Source organism: Metopolophium dirhodum, chromosome 8 (genome assembly GCF_019925205.1).
Source record: "Metopolophium dirhodum isolate CAU chromosome 8, ASM1992520v1, whole genome shotgun sequence".
Taxonomy (NCBI): Eukaryota; Metazoa; Arthropoda; class Insecta; order Hemiptera; family Aphididae; genus Metopolophium; species Metopolophium dirhodum.
Window position 1 is genome coordinate 21,406,695 of NC_083567.1, and position 27,759 is coordinate 21,434,453.

At 31.8% G+C, this 27,759-nt stretch overlaps 2 protein-coding genes across 2 annotated transcripts in view; one reads left to right on the forward strand and one right to left on the reverse strand.

Annotated features, from left to right (window-relative positions):
• The window catches only part of LOC132951463 (guanylate cyclase soluble subunit beta-1), a 38,744-nt gene that overhangs the window by 8,696 nt on the left and 2,289 nt on the right, over positions 1 to 27,759 (forward strand). Inside the window, exons 12-13 of the mRNA XM_061023287.1 lie at positions 355 to 492; positions 1,430 to 1,587. Of these exons, the coding sequence (XP_060879270.1) occupies positions 355 to 492; positions 1,430 to 1,587 (296 nt within the window). The remainder of the gene's footprint in view (positions 1 to 354; positions 493 to 1,429; positions 1,588 to 27,759) is intronic.
• LOC132951466 (uncharacterized) lies at positions 10,729 to 27,381 on the reverse strand. Its single transcript, XM_061023289.1, has 2 exons — positions 26,127 to 27,381; positions 10,729 to 12,506 (listed from the first exon to the last, which is right to left on the reverse strand). The coding sequence occupies exons 1-2, from the start codon at positions 26,456 to 26,458 to the stop codon at positions 11,858 to 11,860; spliced, it is 981 nt and encodes a 326-aa protein (XP_060879272.1). The 5' UTR covers positions 26,459 to 27,381; the 3' UTR covers positions 10,729 to 11,857.

Consider the following 27,759-nt stretch of genomic DNA (forward strand, 5'->3'; position numbering starts at 1 on the left):
AAACATACATTTGTATAGTGCTTACTATATTATACGTAAAATGTGAGAGGGACGGCGCGTCCTAGAAAAAATCAATAAAACGCAATAATAATGAAAATATATACTCGCTCCAGAAACCGATAGTGGATTAGGTATAATATAATATTATACCATAAGTCAAATACACCGGATATATGTATTATACCAGGTTGCATGAAAAATTAATTAATTTAATGGTTCAATAACTCATATTTTTTAAGGGACCATCAGCTCACTGTTGATTCATTTGATTCGATAAAATAAATATTTAGTGATTTTTCATGCAACCCGACATGGATTATCAGTACATCTATATGATTATATTCATGTGTACAGGTGGAGACTGTCGGCGACAAATACATGGCAGTCAGCGGACTTCCAGAACCTTGCGAAGAGCATGTCCGGTGCATTGCTCGGCTGGCTTTGGACATGATGGACCTCAGTCATACGGTTGTAGTGGACGGTGTGCCTGTTGTAAGTATACTATGTAGAAGTATCTCCCGGATCGCGTACAATGCCCATGATGATATATACAGGGTGATTCACCAAGCACACTCACCTCCATTATTTATCTTTAACAATGAATATATTCAAATTCCAATTTTTGAAATTTTTAAAACAATTTATACCTAAGACCAAAAATAATCAAATTCTTGATATTTATTGTAGCTACTATACTGATAAGTGCTCAGCGGTGATACAAACATGTTGATTTTCAAAGTAAAACCCCCTTTTTTTACAGCAAATTATATTTTAGTAAATAATTTTTTTTAAGATGTTGATGTACTCAATTCAAAATTTGAACGATAAGATTCTCAGTTATTATTGACTTTACTAAGGATAATATAGGTAGCGCTTCAAAATAGATTTACAAAAATGAAAAATAGATTTAATATTGGATCTATATAGTATTTAATATACTTGGACCATTTTTACAAATATAATAAACGTTGGTAAATTAATATCAATTACCAACATTTTCAAATCACCTTATCCCGTTGTATTTCAAAACCATTATCTTGAACCTATAATTATTCTTAGTACACAAAGTTAAATAACTCAAACTTTCAAATTTTGTCAACATTTTTAGAAAATTATCTGCTTTATATAATACATTTACAGCAGAAAAGGGGGAGGGCGTTCTCATTTGAAAAACACAAGTTTGTATCTCCACGGTATACTTTGTAAGTATTACCAAAATATCTCAAAAATTTAAAAATATGATCTTTAACTATATTTGAAAATTCCAAAAATCGGATATTGAATAACGACATAATATATATTATAATATTAAATCGAAGAAAAATAATGGACAAGCATGGTTGGTTAATCACCTGGTTATGATCATAACGCCTATTATATAATATACATATTATTTTATTTTATTATTATCTTAAACGAATTTTTTCAGCGCCTAACCATAGGCATACACAGCGGTGAAGTGGTAACCGGAGTGATTGGTCACCGGATGCCCCGGTATTGTTTATTCGGTAACACCGTAAATCTAACCAGCAGGACAGAAACCACGGGCATTCCAGGAAAAATCAACGTCTCTGAAAACGCATACAAGTAAGAACACCAATATTGATTAATAATATGTAATACTATTATTATTATTTCTGATCAGGGGCATCATTTGGGGGGGGGGGGGGGGTGCAGAGTGTACATTTGCACCAACTTTTTTTTTAAATGCCTTAATTGGCCTGCCAACAATAAATATAAGCAACGATACACCCAAATGTTTTATATTATAATATTTTATTTTTTTTCAGTATTAAAAAAAAAATGTATTGTACTAATGTTTAATTGCCAAGAATGTTTGATGAGATTTTGTGGTCCCACAATATTATAATTGATAAAATTATAACACAAACATTGTGAAGAAGGATACCAATAAAATAAATTTCTGGTTTTATTAAGCTAGGCTATATTATATATTTTGAGTATGCAGGGAGAAAAAATGTGTAGGTTAGGTATATTGTAAATGATTTATACCCATAGATTTATTTACCAAGTGTAAATACCACCGTACACTAGTATCCACAGTATAAAATAAATACATTAAATATTAAAAGTACCTATACATAGTTTGTCAAAAATAGTAACAATATTGTTACATTTTCATACTAATATAAGTGACATATTAAATAAATTATACAAATATTCTACAGTTTTTGTCCACACTTGACCCCCCCCCCAAAAAAAAAAAAGTTTTCTATGGGGCCTGGTAATGATCTGAATAGCCTGCAAACATTTTGGCACTAACAAAAGAAAAGTTGAAATGACGCCCCTGTTTCTGATACTGATGATACGTATTATTATTGTTGTTCGTATGATGCACCATAATATATCACGGTAAATTCATGGACTCATAACCGAAAGGTTATAAATCGATTTTTTTATGTATAGGTAAGGGTTTAGTTATTAATTCTCTACAATCAAGCTCACGAACAACCATTTAGGGGAAATATTTAATGAGTTATCGAAAACTAAAAAGTTTAAAAGCAACACAATTAGGTACTTATCTAATTTGTTATGTACCCATATTCGTCCTACCTATTTAATAGTGATCTATATGTCTAATAGCTTTCGGTTCTTAATCTAAAGTATTAAAACACACAGGTTATATTTACAAGATAAAAATATTAACAAATAATTTATTAAAGATAACCAAACAGTAATATTTCATCGGTAATAATTTTGTCAACTGGGCAATAGTTATAAGATATTATCAAATGTTATAAACTATTGTACCAACAAATTAAATAATTCTGTAAATAGGTAATCAATTTATTTTGGAATAAAATTATTAATTAATTACCAAAATGTTCTATCTGTAGAACTTAAATTCGACAATCATAAAAAATAATATATCAATTTATTATGAAAGAAGATATAACAGTTTGAAGTTAAAAATTGCTCTCCTGAACAATTTTATATTATGAGATATCACCTTTTTGTTCTGAGCCCATGGACTCTATAAACAATTATATAATAAGTGTTTGTACATAATATTGTTTCCCATAAATCCGGATTTTATGAAGCGGAATACGCCGTGAATTGCTTGATAAAATATAATTTAACTTACTTTCGAGTGTTATAATAATATAATACGAGTAGGCACCTACCAGCTAGTATATAATATATTTTTGCATGTATAACAACATAATATTATTATCATCAAAATTTAAATACAAATCAATGAAGTTTTTATTTGAACAGAACGTCACGATGAATAAAAGATTAGTTAGACGATTATTAAACTCCTCGCTAATCGAAGGAACGCATAAGATATGTAATAGTTATATAATATTATTAGAGTGGCGTAAGGCGGTTTTGTTGCTTGTGATATAAAAAATAACAATGTGTCAACTACTATTATGGAGTTGAGACGAATTATTTTAATTTAAAAAAAAATACATTTAAAACGTCGAATCATAATTTAATAATATCAAGTATCGAACCTATTATGATATTAAAAAAAAACCTAATCTTAATGTCTATTCGAAGTTATAAAGTTATTAACTCATATTTTATTAAATCATAATATTTTAGTTATCATAACATAATATCTCCTTGTGAGAATTAAATACATTGATGATACTACATAAGTACATAATATCATAGTTAGGAATATAATATACTTATATAAACGAATAATAATCGCAGTAACGAGCTTTAATTTATGCGTTATAATAGCTTATGTACATTTAGCACAATTAGTTGATATAATGGTTTCAATTTTATTACTCAACTCTTATTTTTAATTAACACCGTTTCAAAAATATCCAGAAACATTATTTTATTACAACATTAAAATTAATATCGCATGATAAGACAACGTCTCTCAAACGCTTTATTGTTTTTTGGTTACATGAATTTTAAATAATATTCACATGTTTCCCCAAAACAACGTTAACCGAAAAAAGTGAATACCTAAGTACTTGCTAGTACATACACTATTTTAACCAGACCGATAACGTTACGTTATGGCTTATAAACAATAAACCTATGCGTATAAAGTAAGTTGTACGACGACGACGAAATGCAATATGACAAATGACAATTAAATAACGTTAAACGAATTTATAAACACTGTGCATAATAATATATGACAACAATAAGACCGAGCGTAACTCTCATCCGCGAACAACGGCTCATTAATAAAATATTTTCTTTAAATATTTTTATATTATTGTGCGCTATTAGCTAACATTGACAAAAGGCGACGGAATTGATAAATTATTATTATGTCTGTAGAATAATAAATTTTTTTCCTGCTTAGCGCTGGGTCGGACTGCACTTTTTATCTCGATTTACCGGCTTCGTATTAATTCGATTTCGTTCAGCCGACTTCACGGTCGTTTAACTTCGCAGCGGCAAACAAAGCAAATTGTCGCCCTGCGTGTGCGCCGCCGTCGTCGTCGTGTCGATACCGAAATATTCTAATGCGAAATAAACGAAAAAATAAATAAATCGCATAATAATTGGTCACGGAGGCGTCGCGGTGTCTCGTATATATATTATGATTACAGACAGGTAAGTTACCTCCCATAGGTACGATTAGATAACGAGGTGGCGTCACGAAATGCAGAGGAGACGGCGTGACGCGTAACGCACGTCTATGCAACGACAAAAAACCCACATCACGATATCACATAAATGTTGGGCCAAAACGTTGCGGGTTAGAATTGAATAATAATATAATATTTCGCATACGATTGGAAAAAAGTATAAAACTGCACCCCAACGCGGAGACGTTTGACAGCTGCCGTACAGGTCTACAACAGCCCCGTTCACCCACTTTCTCCTGTTCGTTGTATAGTTGTCCGTCTCGCCCTTTACTATAGTATTATTGTACATCGTGTCCCGTATTATACCCACCCGCCCAACACAACCCACACACACACGTTTCACGTTAGAAGCTATACCTATCAGCGATGCCTCGTCCCGTGCGCATTCCATCGTCGTTTTTCATTTTTCCTCCTGCAGCACCGATATAATGCGTACAGCCGTATACCAGCTACGGTTGAAATGGTTACGGTAGGTATATGTATCATTCCACGTCGAATCGTAACAATTTTCTAAGTTTTCTAACGTCGTATATGATGTGATCGTGCGGATCGCGAGCTCATCAGCTGAGTGCCGATCGGCCGATTCGAAGAATTCCGTTTTGAAGTTAGTCTTACATATTATTATAGGTACTATTTTCTTGGTAAAAATTGATTTAGATTTGGATTCTGAGCGGAGCGATGAATGAATTAATTTTGAAATGATGTATGTTTTTTAATTTTTTTATTTAAATGATCATTCAATAAATTCGTATTCTTTCACATTTTTCAAGCTGCGTCTAATTTCGTACACGTTTTTGGCCACCCGCAGAACGATTTTTAAAGTCTTAAAATTTAAGTAGGTACCTTTGTGTAAATAAATTATAAATATATAATACATTGAGTATAAATATATATATATATGTATCAGTTACGACTTACGGGAAATGTTTGGGCTCAAAAGATGCTATCTCAAAACATGAAATTGTTCACGAGAACCATTTTAAACTATTTTAAAATTAAAACTCTCTTGTATTTTTTCGTTTGAACGATTGTCACATCTAAAAATTAACTATATTATTCTGCGTTACCTCTCGCAATTTGTTTTTATATGAAGCAAAACTCAATGTAAGAAATGCAAAAATGTGAAAAATTACCGACAAGAACAAAAAATGTCTTCAGATAGAACCCATTTTTTTTCGCTTAGCTAAAACTTTTTCGTTCTAAATTAAATGAATGTTTTTACAAAGACGTTACCAACTACAAAATAATAAATAATGTGACATTAGCTTTTCATTTAAATATAATATATTATCTAATACTTACAAGACCTTATCTTGGCGGTTAAGGGTTCACCCCTCCTAGTGGCTTCCACCAAAACTTTTCTCTGAGTATGTAAACTTAGAAATAATTATTTATTTAAACAATTAAACATTAAAGTTATATGGTTTTGATTTTCATGACCTCTCCCTGAAATGTGTTCTAAGTACGACCATTCCAGCTTAATTTATCATTTACAAATTGTAAATTTGTAAGCAACATTTTTGCTTGTATCTAGCAAACCATTGATGAATATTTTAGTTGATGGGATGACTTAATGATCGCCTCTCACCCCTTATTTTTTTTTTCCAATTGTTACTAAATCGTCATATAATTATGTCATCATAATATCTTGATTTACTACAGTAAATGGTCTTTTCTCGTTTGATATCTTTTGATTACCTATGCCTTGTTTACCATAGATACCTATTATTATTTCGTCTTTTGGTTCTAAGCCCCCGATATTTATTATTTATTATGTACAATTTGACATTCTGTGCCCGGTCAACACGGTCCTGCCTGGATAATTTAAACAGTGAATATAAACTGCAAATCATTTTTTGTGCCATATTTTTCATTAAATTTATTGTTTCTACCTAATAGTTATATAATATTGATGGAAAAAAACAAAAAAAATTGTTACTTTAAGAATAATAATAATAATTTATTTTAGTACATATAGAGTTGTTAAAGTAAAAAAAAATCACTTAAAAGAACGCTTTTTACACGCAACTGTTTTCGTTGCTATTGAGAAACAAATGGATAGTAATACTCGCCGCGGGGCGTATAATATACAAACAGTAAGTTGTGTAACAACTAATAAAACGCTTCGGCGACGAGATTTTTTCAACCTCTTATTATTATAGATATAAGGCGCTCGTGACCTAAATGGTAACTGAACGCATTAAAGCTACAAAGAAAAAAATTGTTCTATAACGATAAAAACAAATAAATACATATTTTTAGGGACAGTACTAAAAAAAAAATTATACATAACACGTCTTGAGACTTGCACGCCACACTGCACGCTGGCCGCGGTGTACAATTATTTGAGAGTTACTGAGCAAACGTAACGTTTCGTGAACGGTTGATGACTTCGAAAATAACGTGATGCCATATATAATTAACGATGGTTTATTAGCAATAATTAGTTTAAGAAGTAAACGAGTAATTTTTTTTTTTTGCTGCTTCTTTATTATGAGTTAAATATTACATTATTTTCGTGTACGAGTACCTATATACTTATATACAACGATATCGTAAAGTTTTATGACTAAAATAATTAATTAAAAATTTAATTTTCCATCAAAACAAAACTTTGACTCGAGCTGCTGGAAATGATCATGATAACAATTGAACAATAAGTACCTATAGTTTTTATTTCAACCTCACTCGATACTCCTTTGCAGTAGTCTAATACCTCGATACGAATTTATGATAATGCGAAGTACCTAGCGTTGATAAGATTACCTCGTTTCTATGTAATTTCCAAGGGATTTAGTAGTTTTGATGGTCATCCTTAGATTGAAATGAATATTCATTTAAGTATCATTCGTGGCCTTGTTGTAGTATGTGTATTCCTGGACAAAATTAAAAATATTTAACAATAAACACGTTTCAATATTTCATATTTCATAGTATGTATTGATATTATTTAAAACTGTTTGAGGCGATAATTTATATAATTTTTGTTTCAAGTCGCTATACACCTAACTTGGAGAAACACCAGCCTTGCAGGGCCCCCCTGCACGCCTGTATTTATATTTCGGGCCTTTTTAACATTTTACCAGTCTAACTAAAAAAAAAATAATTATACAGGACTTTAATTAATTTTACACCTCTATAGTCCCAGTCGACAGTATCTCTCCATAATGCTAATTTAGCATAATATTACACGTCAGTTTCTGAAATTACGTTCCTTACCATATTCACTATAAACACTCACGCTTTTAGGCGACGAGTCGGTATAGGAAAACTGTGTTAGTATAGACTCTATACTTCTTAAAATTTATGTTAGAACTCAGAAATTAGATATAGCATATTTATATATTATAAATTGTAATATCTATTTTTAAAAGACATAACAGATGCTAAGGTAATTTTTTTTGTGGGGTGGGGGGGGGGGGGGGTGGGCGCTAGAAAATTTTTGATTCTCAAAGTGGGCGGTGGATGAAATAAGTTTGAGAACCTATACTATAGAGTATTACAATACCTAATAAGTACTATTATAGTACGGTGTACTTTAATATTTCAATTTGTTTTGTTTTTTTTTTTTTTAATTTCTGCCTATTACAGAGAGTGCGACGTATAATATACCTACACCAGTGTATTGATCTTGTAAAACATGCTTATTCTATTGACAATATTTAACTATTACACTTCATCGCCATCGACAGGGTTCTTTAATACTTCAATTTTTTTACTACGGCTTACTGCAGAGAGTGCAACATGTATTATAGCTGTACCAGTGTATTGAGCTTTTAAAACATGATTCTATTGATAATATTACATCACTGTTACACTTCATCGCCATCGACGGGGTTCTTTAATATTTCGATTTTTTTTTATTTTATTATTATTACGGCTTACTGCAGAGAGTGTATAGTACAACATATTTAGATATATATCTGCACCAGTGCAGTTTTGAGCTTTTAAAACATGCATTCATTGATAATATTACACTGTTACGTCACTTCATCGCCATCGCCGGTGTCTGGGGTTCTTTAATATTTCAATTTTTCTTTTTCTTTAATTTTGGCCTACAGCAGAGAGTGCAACATGTATTATAGCTGTACCAGTGTATTGAGCTTTTAAAACATACTTCCATTGATAATTTAACACTATTACACTTCATCGCCATCGCCGGTATCCGGTGACGGTGCTTTTTTCGGGAAACGTTACAGCTCGTTAAACTATTACTGTAGTAAGCTGTACTAACGAGCTACGACCGGGAAAATAACATTAACGAACTACTGCCCAATTCCACGTTAACGATAATCTAATAATGATCCGAATTATAAGTATTTTAAAGGGTGACAGAAAATATACGGTTTAATAAGTTTAAATAATTTTAATCTTCTCTGCAGGATTGTATAAACATTCGAACCCCGTCACTCCTGTCACTTCCGAGATATTATATAACAAAATGTACTCTGAAGGAAAACGGTAAATGCATTTAAAAATAACTATTATTATTGAATTAAGGACTATTATTATTGTTCTATGAAATTATTTTCATGGTTTAACGGACATCGTTTAGTGTTCAATAAATGTTATTCTTTTATATTGAAATAAAAAAAAAGGTGGACAATTAGTGGGTGCCGCTCTGCTGTACAGTAATTGTTGAGCATGTAATTGTAATAGGTATGTATTATATTTGAATACAATGATAAATCATTGCATACAAAAAACAATTCCGAGCTGAGAAGTTGTGTCGTCCAGCATACTTGTATTAATAATGAAAATAAAAAATTAAAAAATAAATTAATAAAAATCAAAAATATCTCTTGGCTATTATTAGTGTAACTTTCCGGTGTATTATTTTCTTTTTTGTTTGTTAAAGGTAGACAAACTTGTAGGGAATCTTTTATTGCAATTTCTTATGTTAATTATATGTAAAAAAAATGTTTATGCATTTTTAACCAATAAATAATTTGCAGATTTTCGGGATTTTGATAAATTTTATTCAAATTTAAAATTTAAATATATATAAAAAAATAGTGTCTTTGTATTCTTAATATTTTTGAACTGCTATTAGATCAACTTATGAGGAACCTTGCATTAATATTTTAAGATTTTTTACGAAGTAAAAAAGTTTGTGTCGACAGTAATTTAATAAAAAAATTTACAAAATTTGAATAGTTTTAAATAGCTCAAAAAAAAGTCAAAATGTGTAGAAAATGTTACCATACATGGGAAATATTTTTATAAATACTTGGTAAAAAGTGTCTACAATTATTAATTTTTGAGCTACAAAAAAAAAATGAAATCAATTTTTTAAATTTTTTTCATATTTTTTTGTTCTTCCTGACGCTTTTTGAAACTACTGGGAATCTTTAATTTTTATACCTCCCAAAAGTACCGACAAGAATCATTTGTCTATTAGAAAAGATGCTAATGGAACATTTTTACTACCCCAAATGTTGATGACATACAGAAAAAAAACACACATCACTGTAAATACAATACATTTATCGCTACGCTCAGAATTTAAAAATCTGATAACTATACTATATAATAGAATATATTGCAGCAAAATACGTGTGCCTTTATTAATATATTGTATACAATTACAATAGTACCATAACTACAGTGGTCGTAATCATTTTGTTTATCAGATTTTCAACAACTTTTCGACTACAATTTAACTTCATAACATTCAGGTACAACATTATGATGTAGTGACATATACCATGATAAAAATATATTATCCATGTCGTATAATATATTTACTGACTCGGATCGGCTAATGATTACAAAAAGTTTGTAGACATTTTCAAAAACCAATGTTTACATAAATGTAGGAAAAATATTGTGAATATGTAAAGTGAAAATAAGAATAAAAAAATGGTTCATCTCCAGTTTCCGAAAAACGTTACATTAACGTAATGCACCAGCTATTGACAGCCGTTAATAATATTATTCAAATTTCTGTAGGAAAACTTTCACATTTTATGCGTCTAATTTTAGATATTGACTGGAAAAAAACAAAACAATTACGTTAAATGTTAAACGGTCATATTTGTGTAGTTATACGTACCCAATATTTTATGGATCAATTAGGTAGAATATAATATGATATGATAAGAAAATAAATATTTATTCCATAATTTATCGTTTCTGCAAATCGTTTATTTAAACAAATAAAATCTTTTTCAGTTTACATACATATTTATATACATGACATAATAATAATGTTTATATTGTCCATCGTTAAATGTATGTACATACATAGGTAAATAATAATATTATGATAATATATAATATATTATAATAAAATATATCAAAATCAATTTCTATGCTAATGAGTATACCTATCTACTGACTAACGTTACCCTGAATATCACACATAATAAAATAAAACTTTTCAAAAGGTATCATAATATTTTATATTAGGTATAAAATATGTCGAAATAATAAAACGGTTCTCGCCAGTGATATCAATAAAAAAATTATTAACCCGTCGACAACGCGATGGTTCGAAAGTTCACAGTGAAGAATTTATTCGATCGTGAAACCAAAGCTACAATACGAACGATTATAATACATACAATTATGCACATTATATGCATCGCACAGAGCAGTACACAGGGCACCTCTATCCGTTTACATTATTCATCTCCGTTGTTTATATTAAATAATAATAATAGAAAGTATTACACAGCGACGAGCAGTACAATTATTAATTGTATCAATATTGACTGCAGGTACCACAATTATTTATTTATTTTGTACCTACTCTATAGTCACCGTAGTTTATTACTTCACTCATTGGGTGGGTAATTTATTACTGCGCTGTATAAATTCATCGAATGCAATACCTAAGAGCCGCCGTACACTTAGCAAAATAAATAGACGTTTTAATTAATGAAAACAACGAGACTTAATGTACGTCGTTAACTCATTTATTCTACGCGTGGAAAGTCCTCGTGCGAGTAGAGCGCCTCCGACCACGGCTGCGGTGTTACGATTATGGTTACTTACGCGGTGTTAACACTACCTAACCTAATTAACGGACGACGTGATATTCCGATTATTTCTGAGACCATATCTAACGAAACTATTGGAAACAGATGAGAAGATGACGAAAAAAAAAATTAGGAAACGAACTTAGTGTGTATTATTACGTTATTTTTATTTGAACGACCTGCGATCGTATACGGTACAACTAAGAGTGTGTAACGGATATTTGATGGTTGGTGGAACGAACGGCTTCTTGACGGATGTGGGGGAGAGTAGAACGCTGTGGATCAACACTCGAGGTCTAAATAAGATACCAATGACCTGGGCACGGGTAACTGCGGTATGCCGTGCGGTAGATTGAAGTTTTGGTGCAACGCGTTGCGCACGGCGCACCTGGCCAGGTGCAGCAGTGTCGGCGGCACCAGAACGACTTTGACGCCGCTGCTGCCGCATCCGCCATAATCGTCGCCACTGCCGTACCCGCCGCCGCAGCGGTCCTCGTCGCCACTGACACTGCCGCGCCCGCCGCCATCACAGGCGACGGCCCTGAGAAGCAGTTCCAGACACGACTGGACGCGATCGGGGAACGGCGGACCGCGGTCCCGGTCGGCGGAACGGCGGCGCAGGTACGCGATGGCCGCGCGCACCGACCGCTCGTCCGGGCCGTACCGCAACAGCATGGCCACGGCGGCCACGTCTCCCGTGGCCGCGGCCACCATGATGGGCGCCGCCCGATACGACCGCATCCAGACGTCCTGCATTCGACGGCCGTCAAGCCGGAGTCGCGCGCGCGTCGCCCGGTCCATATAGAATCCCAGCGCCGTCCGGTTGTCTGCGACGGTCGCCCCGAAGTCAGTCCACCGGCCGCTGATCATGCGCGCCACTTTGCTGCCCACCACGGCGCCCTCGAAAAGCTTTTCCAACGTTTTCTCGCACCTGCAACGACACATTTAAATGATGATAATTATTATTATTATTATACGGTTTTTCGTTGTAACGGTCGTGTTAAACATAAATCACAAACTAAGATATAGTGGACTAGCGTCGTACAGGCTGGGGGTGTTGAGGAGAAACGTAAGTATATCAAATGTTATGCCGCTTCCTTTTCACCAAAATAAAAACCCACTCATTTCAACGCCACTTGGTATAGCATTATTTTGGAAATATCAGAATTTTCAAATTATTATTTATAAATTATTAATGAATACATAATACATAGGTATTGCCTAATATATTACCTAACAATTATGTTTCTTATTATAAAAATGTAAATCTAAAAATCACATTTGATATCAATTAACTTTAACTATTATTTTATCGGTCATGTACATATAACATGAAAAGATAGCATTAAAATCACACAATTTTTTTAATCCCCTGCTGAACTCTTCGGTTGCGTAACATTTTCGGCTCACAGATATTGCACTCGATGCCAGTCCATGACGTGAAAATAATGATATTCGTATAACTGCTCGTGTGAATTGGATTCAAATGCAAATGCATACCATTATTGTAGACATTTGACTTGAAACCACTATGGTTAGAAATATTTACATACGTTTCATGATGACGTGTTGAATATTCTTGTATAGATTAAATAATAATATTGTCTTATTAGCATATTATATTTTTATGCCAACGTTCATCGCTGCATTTTTTTTTTTTGCATATTCCTCTTGAATACACATTAAACGCATATTTCTACGAATAACAACGACATAAAAAGTTGCATGCGCCGTAAACATCCAAGGAAATACTTCGAAGTATATTGAACTTGAACACAAGACTGTGCTTTGCAATAACAAATACCTACTACAAAAGTCTTCAGTGTGAACATTTAAAAACCATTTTTGTAACATCCTGTTGATACTAATTTTAAATTCAAGACAATAAAAATGTTTATACATACTACACCAATATTAATAATAATCATATTTTGGCAATTCAATTTTTTTTGCTTTTAAATTATCGCAATTATTTTAAATGATAATATTATGTGCTAATAGTTTTTTTAAAGACAACAAAAAAAACTTATTAACTTTTGCTTGCATATCAAAATGTTATTTTTATAAATTTTGGTGGTGTTTTTAATATCATAGTACCAATCTATTTGTATTGTATTTGTATTATAAATCTTGGCCCTATACTCATATCAAATGAGGCGTAAATCATTATTCATTATTCTTGGATTTTTTTTGTGGTGACGAGGAACCATGGTTATAATGGAGACTCCCCTTTATTATTATAGTTTTTTTTTTTTACGATATTTTATAATAGTACTTAATAGTATAATATAGGTATAGGTACAGTGCAATACACTTTTTTATCGCACGTACACATTATAGTGTATAATATTGTATGGCCACCCGTAAACACGAAATAATATGGAAGGTTTATCGGAATAATTATCAACAGACTGTATTAGGCTATATATTATGATAGTATACCATAAATAATATTAGGATCAGTGGCAGTGACGTATTTACGGAGGGGGGATCAAAGGGATCAATCCCTCCGCCCCCGCATAGGCTGTCTATAATATGTACAAGTTTTCGGGGTCCAACTTAAGGCTTCTAACTTTAAAGGCGGAGCTACTGGATAAAATCCCTCCCCCCAAAAAAAACCTAAATACGCCACTGGACTGTGGAGCATGACCATAATATTTTAGTTGATTACTGCGAACATTTACACAGTACACTGTATAATATAGGTACCACAGGTATTGTTGTCGCAGGTTATGCATTCAACACGTCTGCAGAATTTGTATTATTTTTTGAGGGTCAGCCGCGGGAAAAGTGTAAAATACGTGATGTAAGTCGATTAACGTAAAAAAAACTATAATATGCGTACTTACTACTTACATAGGTTGTGTTTTGAGTAGGAGCAGAGAAAGGGTTGACACGTCTATTGTCAATAGATTACGTTAGGCAGTGTGAGAGTACCAACAATAATTATTATTATTATTAGGGTCAGATGACTGTGGGACATGACTTGTACAGCAGCGGATTACCGCAAAAATCTATATACAGCACAGCATAATCGTTGATACCTATAATCAATAATGGGATAATATTGGTACCGCGCGCTACCGCATAATATTATTATTATTGTCATAGGTTACACATTTTAACACGTCTGCGTTTAAAATATTTTGTCGGGGCGAACCGCGGGCAAAGTGTATAATGCGTGCGCGTTGTACAGCGTAAAAAATCGTGTGCATACTTACATAAGTTGTGTTTTGGGTTGGAGCAGAGAGAGGGTTATTAACACGCCCTCGTAGTTATTTCGCATCCTATATAATATAATATTGTATGCATTTTTACGGCTTTGCGCGCGGCCTGGGCATAATATTATACGTATAGGTAATGCGCACGTACCACAACAATAATGATAATAATATTCGTAGTTATCGTATAATATTATTATGATATAAGTCGTAACACCGACCGCGACGACCCGTAACGGGTGTGGGCCAGTGGGTCAATAGGTGATCGTCCGGTGGTGGTCGGGACCGGGTTTTGATTTTAACTCGATTGGCGCCGCGCCGATGCCAATCGAAAATTATCAATTTCTTCGAGGTTACAATATTGTAACTAATTACGCGTTTATAATGTCGTTATTATATTATTATCACGCTCGTTTCCGCAAGTAGCAATCCTGCACTGCAATATCCTATACAAACGACTCGGAACCAAACCACAAAATTCGCTTTATATACCATATTTTTTTTTATTTATTTACCATTATTTTTTTTTATTATTATTTATTATTATTATCGTCCGTCTTGCGGATACGCGTGTGCGAATAAGACTTCGTGATAACTACGTTCGAATGAATCTTAATAGTATACCATTATAATATTTTATGGATCAAAGCCGAAAGTAGATATAATAATATGTAATCACAATGTGTTCTCCGCGGCCGTGTTATGATCCGTTGTATTGAAAAAAATCGATTAAAATAATATTATATTCTCCAGGATGAATATTATATTATTATTTACAAATTAATTAATACCAAAAACAACAATAACATTCTCTGATTATTATATTATTATGGAAAAAAAAGAAATTGGGCATGAATCGACAGACTTAAAAATTATTAGATAGTCGTTTTGCTGAAACGTTAACTCTGCAGGTATGATAAAATAAAAAATTTACAGAAAATAACCAATAGACCAAATACATAAAACGAAGAGTAAATATTCAAAAGTGAAACCCAATATCTCAAATTCTAAGTATTTTACCGTTCAGTAATTCGTTGGTATAATGGTGGGTATAGGATATAGCCGATATAGGAGGAACAATGACCGAATAATTGATTCCAATTTCAACTTCACAAAAACGTTTTTGTTTAAATACGGTCATACAACCGTAGACGGAATAATATATATATTTTCAACACAATACTTATTATAACAGATTAATATACATATTATATTTTATTTTATCGAGTCTTAAAGTTAGTATACATTTATTATGTTTTGAAGAATGTATTTTTGAAGTCGTGTTCTTATTAAAAATCACTTATGAATTAATATAATTATGATACGGGAACATTCAAGGAAACAACAGTTAATAATAATATACATTGACATTTATTAGCTGTGTAAAACATTAATATATTGCACTGTTATAATAGTTATTATATTAATGAAGAAATTAATGTATGCAAAATGCCTTACTAAGTGTTACCAATGTAATAAGTGGTACACAAATGCAGTTTTTAAAAAATCATTAACATACATTACAAATGTAAAAAAATACAATTCAACATAATATGTATATACAAGTACTACATAAAAGTTAACTAACCAATAAGAAATCTTTAGAATGCGTAACTAATGAAGTTGTTTAAGAAACATTCATAAAAAATCTAAGGTACGGTTTAAAATTATATTTATATTATTTTTTTTAGGTGACAGCATAAAAAAATTACGATACTAAAGGCAATGTACAAGTTAAAATACTCATAAACAAATCATTGTAATCAACTTTTACTTAAATTTAAATAACTCTTATGGCGTTAGTTCATACAAATATAAAATTAAAATATATTTATACATCTAAATTAATATAGTATCTATTAGATAATAAAAAGGAGTATATTGTGAAGTCTAATATCGTAATAAGCATTAAACTACTTAAATGTCTGTTGATAAGAAGTCAGAACAATTGTCTATATTTTTATACATAATTACCTATACTTATTATTCGTAAATTGTTTTTTTAACCAGAACCCAATAGAACGTCTGTGTTTAGTTTTGTGAGACAACAAATTATATCAAAGTATTAGAGTACTTAACTGGTATTTTGTAATCGAAATCTAACAATAACAAGTACAATAATAATTGAATATCAAATATTATAGCTGACCCAACACTCATATACAGTATTATTTACCCACACAATGTGGTTTTCATAATTTTAATGTAATCTAAGCTAACCATTGTGGGTATATACATTTACACAAATCGTAGTTACAGTTCTAAATAGTACCTAACTATGGGATAATATAATATGTATTATGGAATATAATACCTATATTATAGTTTTTTGATGATTATCGTTTTCAAGGATTTCGCTTTCTTGAATATATCTAGTAATATCTATACTTCGTTAGTCTTAGTCACAGGATGAATAGCAAAGTTGAATTTTATCATAAATCCAAGGATACAGTTCGTTAAGTATGTTCACATTTTTTTAAAAAAAAATCCATTATACCTGCTTATAAGCGCATGAATGTTCTTAATACTTAGGATTAGCCTCTAAACACGATTAAGTATACGTTTTATTTCGAATACACCAAACAAGAAACTCGTGCTATAATATTAATAAAATGCATTCAAATAATACAATAGGTACCACCAATACTACCAAGGATCTAAATATTTTTGTCATAAACACGAGATAACACAATCGCTAACTCATTGTCCTTTATAGGTATTCTACTTCTAGACCACCTAAAAGTTAAAAACTGATGAAAACAGTAGGTATAAATTAAGTATACGCAACAGTCGTTTCTTTTTACTTTTTTTTAAATTATGATATAAGAATATTTTATGATAATTTATCAGAGTACTTGCACATCAATTTTGCTAAACATTATTTGGCCAACTATACCGTGACCATCAATGCTGTGTATATAAGTTTAACTACCTACCTACTTAATAATACTCGACAAATTATTTTATTGTGATTTTATACATACAATTATGTATATTATAATGTATAACGTATATATGTACAATAATTTTATTTTTATTGTAAGGAGTAATAACCAGTAGGCAATAACCGGTAACCAATGAACTGGGATGAATAAGGCGCTTGTATAGGTATTAAAATTAAAATTGACCTATTTGACTTCTACGCAATTTAAATAAAACATTCATATACAAGACGTTGAGTTTTTAACCGAATGGGAACGAAAGTAAGACTAAAAATACTATAACATTAATAGTTCCGAGAAATTGTAGGTCATATTATTATTATAAATGCACTTCCGGACCATGAGCTACGCTGTACCTACACAGAATTACAACTACCTATACGGACAAGTGTTTTAAGTGTTTGTTTTGGACATGTGTCAACTCGCGCTATTCCACTTTTCAACTATAAACTATAAACCTAACCCCAAATAACACCATATACTTTATTTACCTCGAAAGCGTTGAAATAAAAATTCGTAATTATTAACTGACATTTGAATATAAATAATATTATTTTATAAATCGTAATACTTTTTTTTTTTTTTGGTACACTCACGAATACTTGTTTTATTGACATTGATGTACAACAGGTGCCTAAATATTATTATTATGATATGCGCACGTAAGAAAAATCATACTTCACACTCGACATTAATAAGCAATAATATGTTATGTAGCTATAACATTCAAGTCCCATACAGATCGTAATGTATGAAAAAATAACTCATCTTTGACTACCAGCTGTATATGCATTCCGACATCTCCTATCAAACTTTCGTAAAAAAGAAACGTTTGGCAATGACAATGCCCATCATTTCTATTTCGTGATGGCTTATATATTATATTATATTATATAGGTACGTGAGTTGAAATTCAATATGATAATATTGTAATAACAATAAATAAATAAATACAAATATATTTTTATCTATCTGAACGATGATTTCGCTAATACCACTTGCGGAATGCCAGTGAACATTTTTCCCAACTAGGCCAAGTAAAGTCAACAAACTTGTAATCAAAACGAACCACTCTCAAATCAGACCGTATTATAGGCTTGACGTCCTGGGGCATTAGGGAGGACCCCACACATAAGCTCCACTGGCCTTGTGCTACAATGGAATAACAATAACTCCGGATATTAATTGGTGGCATTTGTGCCGTATGATCGTATGAATACAAATATTGCAAACTAATTATTTTGTACGTGTCGAAAGAGATACCAAATAATATATCGGTGCAAATTTTAAATTTGGTTTCTTTGGCTCAAGGTCAGGACGATAATGTGTAAACAAACGAAAAATCGTGACTGGGAAATAATAGTACAAACACAATGTTTGATAACGTACCTACACACATCATATTTTTTTTTTGCTCTTTAAAAACCGTTTTATATAAAATTTTAATTTAATGATTAAAAATTATTATAATATTCAAACGTATATCGTCAATATAAAATGATACATTTATACAAATAAATTATGGTTATTTAAACAGCGTTTAAAATATTTTAATAGGTTTCACGTTTTTTTTTTTTTAGCGAAAACAGTGAAATTTAAACGAACTACTGTTTTAAGCATACTTAAAAACTTAAGTACTTTAATTTTACAACTCCCGTCACATGAAGGTTTAATGCGGTAATTTAGCAATCCCTTACCACGCGTGAGATGCATACAAATATAATTCATTAAGGCTATTCAAAACTTTAATAATAGCAATGCACAATGTTTAATATAAACTATCAATAAAACATAATTTTACACTTTAACGGGGTAGCTAGATGTTTTAGTAAAAATCAAAATTATTTTTAAACTATAATATGTACTATCTATAATTCACGTAGTCTGGGAGCTTATAACAATATGAATGAATATTATGTATCAACTTCCTCAAAATGTATAGATAGACAAAAGAAAATCTGGCCTTATAGGTACCAACAAATTTGCAGCTTCTGACTAGTCTTCGATAAAAATCTAAAATCTAGTAAAATCATTATTTAATATTTTGTTAAAAAACAAAAAAATTATACAAGTAACTCTTGTCGTTAAATAGTTGGTTATTATTGAACATAGTCAAATTGTATTCTAAAACTGAACATAATATGCTGTTATGTTATAATATAACATAATAATACAATATTATTATAATATAACATAGGTTTAATACACATTTAAGATGAAATAAACAAGGTTTTTAGTTTTCAGTTAAACGGGTCATACTAATTATTCAGAAAGCTTATATTTTCAAAATAGACACAGATTTGTTGGGATCATTTTATTAGCATACCACGTCTATAGATATTATACTGCGTACGACTAGTTTGATTTGAATAACTTGCACCAACTACAATCTGCAAGTAGTATGAATTTGTCGATTAGTTATATCTAAAATCAAAATACATTGTATAATAATGTGGTGTATATTTATATCATAAGTATGACCAGTTCTAGGATATCTTGACATTTGCATATTTTTTCCCTTTGGTACAAATACATTGGTTGTCAGTTATATCCACGATTTGGCTCATATTTAATTGAATTGAACGATTATTTCTTTCATATTTTCACATATTTTTATCAAAATGCATATAATTGTATAGGAGATAGTTAGAGTTTTTTGAGAATTTATTTGAATAAACGAATGTAAGATCTGTAAATAGACTGTAATTATTGTTTTATAAATTGTAAGTTTGATTTTTTATTTAATTTTTAATTTACATTTTTTTTAAGTCTTCACTGCATTAGCAAGCATTACGTGATTTACATTAAAAATACGTTGAATTTACATTACATTAATTTATTGTTATATTATATTTATATTTGTAGATTGTTACATTGTTTTCTTAAGTGGTATATTAAATAATAAAATATATGAAATTTATAGACTACAAATAATATAACAAATGCATATTTTACAATTTTTTAATGCACATAAATAGCCCTATACATATATGACATGAATATACTCAGGTATATGCAAAATTGTATGTTCAAACCGAAATACTAATGAACAGTCCAAGTACGGGGAAGGGTATTGATGTATTTGTCGTAATTTATTTTTCATTTTAAATCTATAGTGGTCCAGTTTTCGTGTAAATGAAAATCTATATAAGTAAGTATTATAAGTGCATTGGTCCTTTTCCCACGTTTCAGTTTGAAGCTTGACCTTGTGGAATAAAAAATCAAATGTGCGTAGTAGACCCTAATTCTAATATATGACGTAACGAATTGTATTTTTTAATATCTCATCGGATCCGAATTAGAAAGACGATTAAAAAAAAATTAACTGTAGTGCAAACACCTATCCCGACAACAAAACATTCTGAAACGAGCTATCCATTACACAATAGCATTTAATATTCGTCATGGTTTTCACAGTGTATTGCTATCTAATGCTATTCCAACATAATAATATTATCGTGTGGGTATTTAAATATATTTGTTCGTGATCCTGAAATCCTTAACATTTGACTTATCATCGTCATTCCAGACTTAAATAGGTACCCGAAATAAGTTGCAAATCAAACGTTTGAATTCTAAATGGCCAACATATTACAATAAAACATATAGCACTGTACATAATACACGTTATACTAAACCACTGTAATACATAAACATGTTATACTATAGTATAGTATAGTCTATATTACTAGCCATATTATTGTTCCCTTTACGATTTACGATTATTATAAAATGTAAAAATCTTAATATTTTTGACCAAAAATATTGTATTGTTCAACCTACGCGAACGGAATAGTAATACGACGTTTGTTTACTTAAAAGTAAAAACTATATTATTATATTAAAGTTTTTCTTCTTTTTTTTTTCTTTACTTAAACTAAATTAAAATATAAAACGCATAATACATTACTATTCTTGGAGCGACAAATGTGTATTATTTGCATAATCTACCATTTACAGTCATTTCAATTATCGCGATACCTACCTACAAGTACCTATTTACCTATTTATAATTTATTCAATGTCTAATGCCCGAGTGCGTTTTCGTAAAATATACTTTACTAACTTTTTGCATACCTACTTTATACACATAAACGTACCATTATACACGGACGGAGAACATAATATTATTTAGAATGAAAATCAATACTTTTTTTCAAGAGTGACATACATATTATTAAGTTAAATTACGCTTATTACAACAGAGCAAATCTTAGTAATTGTGCCTGTGCGCACCGAAACATGTTCATTAGGTACAAGCAAATAGCCGACGATTTTAAAAAGGTATTTTCTTAATTAAACATATTATTGTTATTTGTTAATATATGATATTGTTAAGAAATTACCTTAACTATTCCGTACAAATATATATAATATCTATAAATATATTCAATATTAATGGAAACATGATACATGCGTATGATATGTGACTATTTCGTAAACATTTTTAACCACGTTACATAAGTATATTAATGATTTAGTTATTTTAGCTTCTTAAAGGACTTTCTACGCACGTCATGATGTGTAATCCAACTAAAATTCAGTCTATAGAACATAATAAAATATTTCATTTTATTTGTTGACTTTGTACATTCGTGAATGATTAATTTCGTTCTTAGAATACCTACAACGAATATACACGGATACGATTGTTCATTTTGTAATATAATTAGCACGAAGAAAGTATTTCCTTTTTTTTTATTCGTAATTATTCAATTACCAAGTGGCTCTTTATATCTTTATAACTAGGTGCTTTTATTTAAAACAATAATTTGTAATTTTAGGTTTACATTTAGTTCCCACAGGCCACAATAACATGGCAACAAAAAGTTCCTTGTTGCAAAAAAAAAATTACAATTTATTGTTCCTCGTTTTCGTAATTGTATTACATAGTTTTCATTTGGTAGGACAGGCGAGGCAGCCTATAGTTAACTCAAAATCAAAACTAAATATTAAATCAATATTGGTAGAATTTCTTCAAACATTAAATTGTTTAATGAAAGATAAATATAGATTGATTAAAAACTATTTCTGATGTACCTAATTGTATTTCAATATTATGTTAACTAATATAACAACAGATGACTACAACAATATGATGAAACAGATTTATTTATTTTTTACTTTTAGGTCAGATAATAATATAATATTATGAATTATTGTGATATTAAGTGTATTATTGTGTTATCACTCTTTTTTTTTATCAATCTGAATTAAGTGTAGATCGAATAAGATTATGTAGAAACAAAACATGATTCGGTTACTGTTCTAAATTAGATGATTTTATGCACTTGTTATGCAGATTTTAAAATCTAACGTATGATACTAACTTACGGATTATAATTTATAAGCTATTTAGCTTTATAATATGAACTCATTCAATCCCTTTCCGATGGTCAACTATTAATAAAAATAAGATACAAACGTAGTTGTATGAAATTTGAATAACCATAACTTAATAATAGATAATGACAATCGATAATATAAATTATTTGCGGTGATTGTATAGTTTTGTATTCTATAATACAATAAGTTATACTTAAAGTTAAAATATCATCGGTTCATAATACTATCATAGCACTCTGCAAAGTGTATCATTTTACCAATCAATACTTTCCACCTCCAAAAATTGAATTTATTCGACAAATTTTATATAAGCGACTCGTGGAATAATTCTTATAATTCACATAATACCCATATGAAGAATGTAAACAACAAGTCTGGGAGTTCTAAGCTGGCGACGAAACATTTATACGAACACGAGCATTAACAAACGGTCTGCAGAATGTGATATAATTGTACTGAATATTATAATATGATTAGGAAAAGCGATTGACGGCAAATAATAATATTTTTTATAATTGTACAACGATGTTTGAATCTATAATATTGTAATGAAAAATAAACAGTTACAATATTTCAAAATTATTTGGTTCGAAAAAAGAGAAACGAACATAATATTTATTCTAGGCGATGGCATGATTTATACATTTCAATTATAGATTTCAAACGGTATTATGTTAATCACATAAAAGCACGTAAACGCGATCGGTAGAACAGTAGAGAGTTTATATTATACTGTGGACATTTTCATTAATAAACTTCCTCTTAACGATGAGATTTCTATTTGCCTGGCGATAATAATAATAATAATAATAATAATAATTTTTCTACATCGCTCTCGACGATGATGATATTATATTATTATTCTTTCACGGATTTAATCGCAATCGTATTCCGCTGCAGCGGCGGCCGCGTGTCTCGTCGACTATATACGCCACGCTAATGTCGAAGTGGGACAAATCGAGCAATTCGTCAAGCTAATAACGAGATATTTTATGAGACTTCGATTGGTTTGTATAATATTAGTCGCTTCCGATTTTGAGCGAACTGGTCGCACGTATATAACGTCTGCAGTGTGGTCTGCGTGGAATTCGTCGCGAAGTAACCACCTCGTATACCTCTATTTTTCCACCTATAATACGAGTTTGTGTTCAAACACTGTATTTTGCCACTTTTGAGTACATGCCTATGCGTCTCGAAGACCATTATATATTTTCAATTATTTTTATTTGTATACCATTTATGGCGGGCGTGTATAATAAACTGAGAGTGGGTCCCCTGAAACGTCTTTTTTGTTTGTGAACTTTACACAAATAATCGCTAAACTAGGTAGCCATGTGTACTTGCAATACGACTTATAATAATCACTAAATCCGCGAGATTTGACGATAGGGTGGGGGGGGGGGGGAGTTTGCCGGATTCACATGATTCGTATGACGAATGATCGGTTACTTAATTGATAAATATATATAATAATATTATAATAGTATTGTGTTCATGATATTAATATGTACCCATAGAATATTATAATAATGGTTTTACTTTTAATAATAATGTCTGTATATAGGAAATATACAATTAAAAAGTCGGTCGTTTGACAGCGGTCTCGGTCGTTTGAATAAAATTGTAGTCGTTCGGGACACAACTTCGTGTAACGCTCCGGGGGCCACTGGGTCCTTAATCCGGATTGACTGGATGACGGTCAAAATATCTCACGTAATAAGTATTAAATACCTATAGTACCATATAGTAATTTATACCCACCTCCGACGAACAAAACCTCCAACAGTGGACAAAAGGTTAATACACAAACGCGTGCACAACTGTATTTTATTTTTGTTATTTTAAACGTTAAATTGCACATAATATTATTATCTATTAATCACTTAGGTGCACAGTAATTCTATATATAATATATTATAATATATTATATATTTAGGTGCAGTATTATGGGTACACAGTTAATATTAATTGTTCAAATTTAGACGCCTGGCATTTGGAAAAAAGGGGTGGGGCATAATAACATAATAATATTATATTATGATAATATACCATGGAGATGGCGATTGAACAGTGTAAAAAAATGTATAATACCTATGAGAACCCAAGCTATCAGAATGAATCTGATCAGCTATTGTCGTCAATATAGAATTGTAACACTTTCCGATAACAATCAAATGACGTTCAAGAAAAGTTAACAGAGATAGGGACTTTGAGATGGAAGTATCAAAGACCATATTTTTAACAATAAACTATACAATATATGGCGTGTATTGATATACCATTTTACCTTAAACATTTAAATCGTTTGTTAGGTACTATAGTTTTACTCTAAATTTAATATTCTAATTACACGTTTTGTCCTAGAGCTAAAAAACAACAACAAACTGAACAAGGATATATAAGTAGGTATTAAAGTAAAATAATATGCGATAAATAATTATAATATTATACCTACATATTATTAATTCGGTAGATTGGTGCATAGTATAAACGTATTTTTTAATTCACATTATCCTCCCCCTCCTTCACACACTACCCAAACCCTCTCCGATTCACATTGATTATTATTTAATGCGATTGATGAAATCGAATTAGCCTAATCGAATTACGGATGGCGTAGAAACGTGACAAAAACGAAAATACCTATATATATAAAATTAATGTTTGTCTATGTCTGTCTGTCGTCTGTCTGTCTGTTATGCATTCCTAAACAGCTGGACCGATTTCGATGAAATTTTTGTGTGTGTTTGAGTGACTGCCTGGTTGATTAGATTCACAATTGGACCCGGTAGCTCCAACCCGGGGAGGGGCTCAAACAGGGATTTTGAGATTTACGATGGACATTTTTGTTTATAAATGGTTGCTATTTAATAAATAGAATGGTCACATATTGCCTACCAAAATTCAGGCTGAGTTGCACTTACTGCAGCAAGTTACACCCGAAATGAGTCGCACGGTCACGATTTTTTGAAGAGTTGTCATTTTTTTACGGGCGACCAAGTGCGCGGGATCGGCTAGTAACATAAATATTAAATAAATTACGTGTAAATGGCGGTCAACAGCGCGGCCACGGGTTCGGGACTGGCGTCCGCGTCCATGGCCAAGCGGGCCATCACGTACAGCATGTCGTGGTGTTTGCCAAGCGGGCACACTGACCCGTTGTCGCGGACCGCGCGGCCGTGGTAGGCCACAGCCCCGGCCACCGCTGCCTCGCAAGCTCGGCGCCTGTCCCGGCCGCACCACGGTCCGCACAGCCCGTCCACCACGGTGGCCAGGTACTCGCGGTGCATCGACCGCTTGTAGGCCGGTATCAGCTCATCGCGTTCCAGTTTGGCCACGATCTGCGCGTAAAACTCGTCCAACACTGCCTCCATGGTCACTCCTGAAACGCGGTCGTTACGTGTACGTCAGACAGACAGACAGACAAACAGACCGACCGACCGACCGACCGACCGTCCGACCGACCAACCGACCGACTTACCCATCGATCGACCGACTGAACAACGACATAGGACGACGACGACGACGACTTATGATTTGCCGCCGCCCTCGGAAGCCATAATATCGTAGTTACATATTATTATTATACACAGGGTGACTCATAGAGTATATGATGCTCATCGCTCACCCCTATTTTAGTCCACGTGCGTTCGTCAAAATTCTGACTTTCGGAATTTTTTAGAATCGTTATATTTTCATATGGCATTTTATGGGCATCCTGTGGGCTGTAGCGGTACAAACTTATGTTTTTCAAACGATAATCACCCTTTTTTTTACTGTAAATTGCATTTTTAAAATGTCGATAAATCATCTAACCTGATTGACATGTGAACTAAACTATGAGCAAAACGATATCGGGACTATAGTTTGAAAACTCAGAAACTACTCGTTCGAATTTCATTCACATTTAAGTTTTAAAAATAAAAATCATTCTGTCCACGTTAATACAATAATTATAGGTGTTATAATAATAGCGATAGCATGGTTGGTGTTTATAATCGCCCTGTATACAATAATACTACATCATACAAGTCGGACTTGATCGATACGACGGCGTATAGGCACATGTTTTATAATATAAGCATTTGAAAATATTATATCCATTATATACAGGTGTTCGATTTAAATTATGGTAACGCATCGTCGTACCCTTGACCGTCGACCACGGTTAGGTGCCATCGAGTCGCTCCGCGCCGCGTACGGTTTCAACCGACCGGTCATCGCGACTAGGAACCAGAAACGTTCCGAAAACTCGTCACCAAGTGTGTACGTGTTTGTGTGTATGTTTGTGTGTGTGTGACAAACACGTTTCCGGTCTCGAGACGTGGTCACCGGCGCCACCCGATACGTACCTATAAGGACGCGCCTACGCGAGTATAAAACGATCGGTTTTCACATAGGGCATGTCGATCGTTCGGATTATAGGTAGTATAGATAATATTATGATGGTATGCGTGTGTATACCTACCGACAACCACGGTTTAACGGCTACATAATAATGTAATGATGCCGACGGACGGTATGCAGCCAATAATCCTCGAAAATGTTCAGACACAACCAACATTAATATAATATACAACCTATAATATTACTAAGCGACGAGAGCGGTGTAAAACGAAAAAAACACAAAGTTATTAGTAAAAACGATACAATAATAATAACAAGTATATATAGG

Bases quoted from the DNA above. Each gene is read 5' to 3' on its own strand.
- LOC132951466 (XM_061023289.1), bottom strand. From the start codon at position 26,458: ATGGAGGCAGTGTTGGACGAGTTTTACGCGCAGATCGTGGCCAAACTG. The intron at 12,507-26,126 runs GTAATTTATTTA...GTGTCGTTGCAG, and splicing joins CTGTTGACCGCCATTTACAC to GTGCGAGAAAACGTTGGAAA.